Source organism: Octopus bimaculoides, chromosome 8 (assembly GCF_001194135.2).
Source record: "Octopus bimaculoides isolate UCB-OBI-ISO-001 chromosome 8, ASM119413v2, whole genome shotgun sequence".
NCBI classification, from domain to species: domain Eukaryota; kingdom Metazoa; phylum Mollusca; class Cephalopoda; order Octopoda; family Octopodidae; genus Octopus; species Octopus bimaculoides.
Genome location: NC_068988.1, coordinates 95,612,421 through 95,620,969, shown reverse-complemented (window position 1 = coordinate 95,620,969; position 8,549 = coordinate 95,612,421). Strand labels below are relative to the sequence as shown.

Sequence of the window (8,549 nt, the reverse complement as noted above, 5' to 3'; positions counted from 1 at the left end):
TCAGTCCCATTGTGTGGCACCTTGGGAAAATGTCTTCTACTATAGCCTTGGGCCTACCAAAGCCTTGTGAGTGGATTTGGTAGATGGAAACTGAAAGAAGCCGTTGTGTATATGTGTTTGTCTCCCCAACATCGCTTGACAACCGATGTTGGTGTGTTTACATCCCCGTAACTTAGCGGTTCGGCAAAAGAGGCCAATAGAATAAGTCCTAGGCTCACAAAGAATTAGTGCCGGGGTTGATTTGCTCGACTAAAGGTGGTGCTCCAGCATGGCCGCAGTGAAATGACTGAAACAAGTAAAAGAATAAAAGAGTATTGGTCCCTAAAAACCTATTCAGACCTTAAACCTTGATCCTTAAAATGTCTTAAAAGGGCTTCCACAATGGTTCACATTTTAAAAGTTCTTAAGATCAGTCGGGGATTCAATTTCTGTTTCAGGATGTTATTTTGTTTTGCTTCTGTTGCTTTGAGAAGGGCATGAATGCCTCACAATCTGAGTTTTCCTTTCTCTGTAAATGTGATGCCTTTTATGTAAAAAAAAAAAGAAAAATTTCTAATCCAGAAATTTGGCTGAGAATTTAATTCTGTGTTTTTGAGTTGATGAAAATCTGCCTCAACAAATTTTGTCCAACCTCTACAAGCATAAAGAAGTGTTTGTTAAAATGATGGTAATGATGATGATGATTTGTGTGTATATTTATATATATATATTATGTTTTGCGTTTAGGGATACCAACTGGGGCCAGAAAACTACTGCTGCTGATGACTGTACCCTTTTCCAAGCTAAACCTGTAACATTTGTGCCTAAAATATCAAATTCTGCCAAAGAAAACAACGAAATCCTTAACAAAGGTAAGTTTTTATTTGGTGAAATAAGGGAGGAGGGTAGTTCATGTGCCATGTGAGGAGGAACCTTGAGGTTTAAGAGCCAGGCCCTTCGGAGAAATGTGAAGAGTACTTGAACCCTCAGTTTTCACCTTTCCTCACAGACAATGAATTGATGTTAGGTTCTGGAGAAATGGAAGTGGATGAAGTAGAGAAGCTGATGAGATGGGATCAAGTGAGGGTTCTTGGGGGGGGGGAATGGAATACAAGGGAGCCAAAGCATCAACTGAGAATTAATTAGGATTAATTGGTGCCAGTGATTGCCGCAGGGTTGACAACTGGGTTGGTTAGTAAAATGGTGAGTGTTATGATTGTAGGAAATAAAAGGCCAAGGAAGACATGGGAGCAAATGCTGAGATTAGATCCGATGATGTTGCACTCCACAGACATTGGTAACACAGGGTGAACAGCAGCAGCATTTCAGACCTATCTAATCGATGCCATCTTGGAAAAATAAGCATTAAGATATTGGTAATTTTGAGCATAAATCTGTGGAGAAATGGAATCTACAGATGGAATATAAAGACAGGCTCTTGTGCTGACATCTTCTGTAAATAAATCTTCTCTTAATTAATGTTTATATTTAGTGTAGAGAAATACATTGTCTTATATTGACCCCTAAAAATCTGGCATCATTTGAATATTTAATTGTTGATTTCTCAAATTCACTCCTAATTTGTTTCAGATCCCTTAACGAACCTCAACAAAAAAGTTGTTGATCTCAAGTTTGGTAAGTTACCATTTCTTCAATTATTTTCGTCTCTTCTGACATTTGATTCCTCTCATTTGTTGAATGATTTGAGACAAATTCTTCCAGTTTATGTGACAGAAACTGATGCCATAGGAATTAGAAGGGGATATTGTTAGGAATGGGGTGCAAAGGGATCCAAACACCCAGTCTTCAGTACTGGGACAATGCTAATAACAACCAAGCAGTTCTTTGAACATTCTTTAGTTATTTTGAAGATTGTAAGATTGTTGCAATATCAAAGACACAACTACAAAATATATGATTTGTCTTTCTGAAGAGTTTGGTTTTTGAGACGGAATGAAATCCAGCATGGAAAACGGACGTTAAACGATGATGATGATAATGAAATACAGTGCTGCTGTTTGATACTTGTTTCTGTCAGTTTTTAATTTTCCTGGATTAACCTATTGACCACTGGACACGTCTGCCAACTTGATTCTTAGAGCATCTGTAGTTATTGATGATTAATTCTTACAGCATCTATATTGATCACAAACCAAGTTATTGAGAGTTTTATAGATTTCTACTTTGATCCATTTCTCAAATTAAATCTGTTAAAATAAAAGTTTTTTTTTTCCCTCTTCAGTGGAAACTTCTGGAAGTGACAAGAACAATATTACCACGACTACCACCACCACTACTACTACTGAGGAGGAGGATGATGATGATGATGATGACTATGATGAAGATTTTGCCAGTGAAGAGTAGGTAGAAACATAACATGCTTCTGGATTTTAAGGAGACGGGGCAGGGCAGGGTGGGTGGCATTGTCCATGAGATTTGCAAGATGTCCTTGATTGGTCAATGTCTGTGGAGGAAGGAATTTCAGGGGGAGAGAGAAAGGATTGGGTCAAATGTTGAGGGTTTGATGTGACAATTGGAGTGGTTGGAGGAAAAGAGAGAGGTCGATGTGGAGGAAGAAGAGGGACTATTTAGTTAAGTCAGACAAATAAAGACATTTGTAGTAGCAGAGAGAAGAAGAAGAAACGGTAAGTCTGTGAGTGACTCATTGCCAATCACTTGGTCAGCCTTCTTTTGTAGACAATCTTAGATGTTGGTCTGAGTGACAGAATTATAATGTTAACCTGTGATCAGTAGTGCAATGTGTGTGTGTGAGACTGTGAAGAATCACCAACTGATCAAAGTTTCAAGTCACAGCCATCTTGTCACTCGTCCAACATCTGTTTTATATTTATCAAAGTTCCATTCATCTTAAATGTCTGAAGATGGATCTCAACTTGCCACATTGTTTTCCTCTTTGTTCAGCACCAACAGAAGCCGATTCGATGGAAAAGTCAAAATAACTGGTGGCAGTATTGTTGAAGAAATTGAAGAAGAACTGGATCTGTCTCAAGAACTGTCCAAAAGCGAAAACAGTGAAGTAAGTCATCATTTCTATTTTGATTCTTTCTTTTATTTTTATTTCATTTAGAAAACTTGTGGTTGCACATTCAGTGCTGACCTGCAATTGTGAACATCCGTTGGAAAGAAAGCCAAGAATTTTGTGTTTTTGTTGTTAAGCATGATCAAAAGCCTTTGTGGGAGTAAATATATCGAGGGACCCATTATCCTGTTAGGTGTGCTATGATGATTTGCCTGCTATTTCTAGAATGTCAACTTACCAATTAGAGATTCTCTTCGTTGTGTCACATGACAAAAAAATCTCAAGCAGATGAGAGATAAATTTACTTCTAAACAGGTTTGTGTCTTCCATCTGTCTGTCTTTGGTAATTTCCCTGTGTGAGCTTTCCACCATTTTGTTAAACTGGAATGAAACACCATGAGCTGTTGATGCTGTATTGTATCCGCTGAGCAATGTTGTTACTTCATTCAAACTTATAAACATTTATTGCCCACAGAGGGCTAAACATAGAGGGGACAAACAAAGGGATTAAGTTGACCCCAGTGCATAACTGGTACTTATTTCATCAACCCCGAAAGGATGAAAGACAAAGTCGACCTCGGCAGAATTTGAACTCAGAACAGAGAGACAGACGAAACACTGCTAAGCATTTCGCCCAACTCACCGCCTTAACTTATAAACATGTTGTGGCCGTCATTCCACAAAATCTTGTCATTCAAATAGCAAATGGAATCAGTAGATTCTTTGGTTCCAAAAAGTTAAAACTAAGCATTCTAGTGCCACTGTATATGGGAATCAGAAATATTGCAGAGTAACCAAGGAATTTTGCTTTGCTTGCTTCTGGTTGCTGTCGTAACTAATATGCAATTAAAACATTGTAAAGATGATAAGTCTAGGGCCTGTTGTAGTTTCTGCTTTTTGCCAAATATTCTTTAACACTTTCTCTTTCATTTACTTTTGTCTTCAAATGTTTTTGTATTTCTTTCTTTCTTTTCCAGCTTGCTGACCTCACGACAGACAAAACACTCTCCCAACCTGACATACCTTTCGATTACATGGAAGATGTCCTCTCTTCCTAGTATCTTCTTTTAACATTTAGCCTCTTTCCTCATTTTCAATTCAATCTTTATTTTCTAAACATTTTAAATCCTCCCCCCACCTCAACCGCGCACACATATTTATATATGCACACACACACACACACACCCACCTACCTTCAAATTTTAGAACAAGGCACCATTTTATGACTTTCATTGCTTCGAGCTTTCACTGTTTCTCAATGAGAGATGTGGCTACGTAAACATTTTAACATATCGCTGCCTGCCTTTTTGTATATATATATATCTCAAATACATGCACATATACCTTTTGGGGCTAATAGATGAATTATCCATAGCCTGGTTCCATGCAGGTGTCTGTCCTTTTCAGGCATCTAAAAGGATTATCTGTGCATATCTGCTGTGTTTGGATTTAGTGGCTGAAATATTGCACATATCAAAGATTTTACACATTTCCTTCTAACACTTTCATGTGTTAATCACTTTAATATTTTGGCACACAAAAAAATTATGTATATATATACCTGCATATATATATATATATATACATACATGCATTCATATATATGTATATACACACATACATGGACATATATATATACATACATGTGTATGTATGTATATATTTGTTTGGTAATATATATATATACTCAGAAAAAGGAGTTAAAACATGAATATGTTTTTATTAGTCAGCAGAAATTACTGAGTGTCTCCTGGTGCAACAGTTTGGTGTATTGGCATTTACCAAACTAATTTCGATAAGTGCCATATGCATAAATCTCTCGGCCCTTCAGTGACTCTGTAATGTCTGCTAATTAACGTAGGACAGACACTGAAGTGAGAATCACACATTTCATATAAGGTTATGTAGACGTGTACTTTAATTCAATTTAATGTAGTTTTTGAAATCAGTGTAAATATGCATGTAAACACATACACATGGGCACAAGCATGTGTTTGGTTGCTACATTTTCTATCAGAAATATATACATGGGGAATCCTCTCATTATGTATTTTATATGTAAAAAGTTTAACTACATGTGCCATCTGTGTGTGTCTGTGTATATATATGTATACACCCACACACATATATACAAATACACGTGTATATACACATTATTGCCTCTCTTTACTTCTTTGTACATGAATTAATGCATCATTATACACATGTGCATATATATATATATATATATATGTTTGTGTGTGTACACACACACACACACAGTATTATCTATGTAGCTATATAAATGTGTGTATATAGATGTATGTATATACACACACACACAAATGTTATATATATATATATACATACACAGAGGAACGTTTGTATTGGAGCTTCTGGTGCAAATTGCCAGGCAGTCCAGCATGTAGTTTCCAAATTTCAGGCAGTGAATTGTGTCATGGGGCTGTTTTTCTCACAGACGGTACCCAACTGACCCTACTATACTGTGTAGTTGACAAAATCAAAAACAAACCATGCACATGCGTGAAATTAAAAATATAAAATAGCGACAAATTACCCATTGCACCCTGTATATATACACACATACCACAGATTCAGCTAATTATATATATCTATATATATATATATATGTGTGTGTGTATATATATATTCAGTCATATTGTTCACTAGAGAATGTCATCTTTTACTCTTAATATTTGTTTTGTAAATATACGAGGCAACACACCTTTAGAGACCATTCCTTATTTTTCATTTCTTCAATTCCAATCTAATTTAATCTCAGGTATGCTGTAGTCATTGATTGTTCATTCATTTGGGGATCATATATCCCACCCACCTTAATTTCAAGTGTGTAAATTATACCTCACACAGAACAGTGTTATATTTCGAGAGCTTTACTTCATTATAAATTTACTGATGTAAATATTATATATTTTGTGTCTTAACAAAATTTCTGTGTAAAAAAAAAACGAACAAAATGTCATTATTACCTGCCAGGACACACAGGGAAGTGGTTTCTTAAAGCTTGCTTTACAAACAATTATACATGTTCAAGTGAAGTTAGACCAAAGAAATATATTTTGTCATACGTTTAGTAACTTACCATTTTCTTTACCTTTGCAGCATTAATTCCATGCTAATGAAAATGTATTTTTCTTTTCTTTTTTCGATTAGAAGTTTGTAGATTTTGATATTATAGAGAGAAAAGTTTTTACTGCAGAATGCCTTATCTAAACCATTCGGTTATAAAATTGCTGTGGAATCTGTAACCCAGGTATATTTAGGCCATTTATATAATTTGTCCAAGAGGCTGCTGCAGTAAGACTCCAACCTGTTCCAGTGTTGTCAGTTATTTGTCTGAAAGCGTAATCTCACAGCCAAAGATCTTTATTCTGCTTTCTTTATCAACAAACTGCAACGTAAGAAACCAGGTTACTGCTCCACTGAATGTCCATAAAAGGTTGACATGTTCTTTAAGGCAGGGTTAAGGGCTCATCTTGTTTCCTACAAGTGTAGTATTAAAATCTTGACCTCTAATTTTTGCTTGAACAGGTAGGTAGTTAATCTGCAGGCACAACAACATGGAATTTAAAAAATTTTTTTTTTTTTTTGATCTCCATGAAATTCTTTCTTTTTGAGCCATCTTGATGTTGTGTGGAGAGGAGAAATGGCTCTGTGGATAACATATCAGATTGCCTTTTCCTGTGTATCAAATCTTCCTGTCCACAAGTGGTCTTTTTTGTTGTGTTGTTGGCCAAACACTTAATTCAGCATTGCTTGGATTCTTTCTCTGAATAATGTTACCTGTGATAAACAGATAGACTTCCTCGCCTTGGGGAGGTTTCACTCTTCTCCATTAAACACCATAAATGTCTTGAAGCCATTTATGGTTTTTTGTTTGTTTTGTTTTCTACCACTGTGTTTTCAAGCTGGTATTTAATAAAGAGCAAGGCATTGCACCACCAACATCATCAACAGTTTAACCAGCATCAATAATAATATAAATGCTAAGATGAATTCCATGGTCTTTGCTTCACTTAAAATTCTACATTATTTTACTCTGTGCATTGACAATAGGGATGTTGATGTGGTGATGTGCATGCATTGAAAATAAACTCCTTAGGTTTCTGAAGATTTCTTTTGAATTGTCTCCACCATCAACTCCCTAAAGATAACAGGGATCTAAATGATGGTGGTTCCTCAATCTCATTTTTTTATGCTGAACAAAAGGAGTAAGCCAGAGGGGGGGGGGTGAGTGAGTCCCATCCCTCACCAAGCTTTACCTATTAGCAGTTGATTTTCAGCTTTGCAAGCTTAAAGGAACACTCATCAGTTTTATAGTGCTCTTTTGCTATTTACAGTTGTAAGATGGAGCCACTGTATGTAGTGGACTGGGCCATTGAGAGTTGAGTATTTTTGCTATGGACACAAACATAGTAATGGAATATGACTTGCTGATCTTTCAGTGAGTTGTTTCTATCAGTTTCTTTAAAATAAAACTGATATTCCTCCAAAACATTGCGCCTGGGTACCACCACTTGAAGGCATTACTTTTGAAAGAAACGTCAGATTGCTGGAGCAAACCTTAACCATTTTGCAGGAGAATTTGAGCTCATCACCTCAAAGTAAAGAATAATTTAAGTTCACAGGGTTGTGGTACCTGTTTGCAGCTGGGTGGTCTGAGCTGTTACAGTTTTTAGAGAAAAGTTATTAAATAAAAAAATAGTCTGTTAAAATGGTTGACATCTCACCCATGTATGGTCTTCTTCCAATTCCCTCCTGCCCCCTAAAAAAAAAAGGAAAGGTTTAAGCAAAGCTGAAGAAAGAAGTAGGCTGTTACTTTTACGAAGAATATATAATCCAAAGGACAAGTTTCTGGTGATAGAAAAAAAAGGTAATTAGTAATTAACAATAAAGACATCCCTCTCCCCACCGAAACAAACAAAAGTGAATAAAATAAAGACTTGGCAGTGCCCCAGCATGGCCGTAATAATTACTGTGTGATGTTGATGAGAACTCATCTGAAAATTCCAACGTCTGTAACTTTGGGATGTTTCTCATTTTTGTTTTGCAGAACTGAACTTGTTTTTATTATTATTATTAGAAAACTTTATGAAATAATAAATATATGTTAACATTTATTTGGCGATTCTTTGTCTTTTGTCCTGAAATCATTTGAGTGTCTGTATTATTTATTTTTACATAAATATATATATATATATATATGTAAATTGTTGATTTATTAATAAATGAATAAATTGATAATATATATTTATATAACCTGTTGAAAGCCACCGACCAGATTTGTGGGTGGTGTAAGGTCCCCTCCCGACCCAGAGTAACGTGGTGGTGGACAGGGCTATTAGACAAAAGAAACAGGCTTGGAAGGACTGGAAGAACGGTGGTAGCAGGGAATTGTACCAATGTGCCAGAAGGGAGGCTAGGCGACAGGTTTATTTAGCCAGAGGGGAAGCAGATAAGAAAAGATTTGCCAATTTTCTGCGCCGTGAGGACCAAAGACTCGAGGTAT

At 36.1% G+C, this 8,549-nt stretch overlaps 1 protein-coding gene across 2 annotated transcripts in view; it reads left to right on the top strand.

The window, feature by feature from the left end:
* The window catches only part of LOC106868208 (uncharacterized), a 60,992-nt gene extending 52,832 nt beyond the window's left edge, over window positions 1-8,160 (top strand). For both annotated transcript variants that reach the window (XM_014913374.2, XM_014913382.2), the window contains 5 exons: window positions 727-851; window positions 1,570-1,614; window positions 2,222-2,339; window positions 2,902-3,016; window positions 3,997-8,160. In XM_014913374.2, coding sequence (XP_014768860.1) covers window positions 727-851; window positions 1,570-1,614; window positions 2,222-2,339; window positions 2,902-3,016; window positions 3,997-4,077 — 484 coding nt within the window. In that variant the 3' untranslated portion in view covers window positions 4,078-8,160. The remainder of the gene's footprint in view (window positions 1-726; window positions 852-1,569; window positions 1,615-2,221; window positions 2,340-2,901; window positions 3,017-3,996) is intronic.
* Window positions 8,161-8,549: the final 389 nt, after the last annotated feature.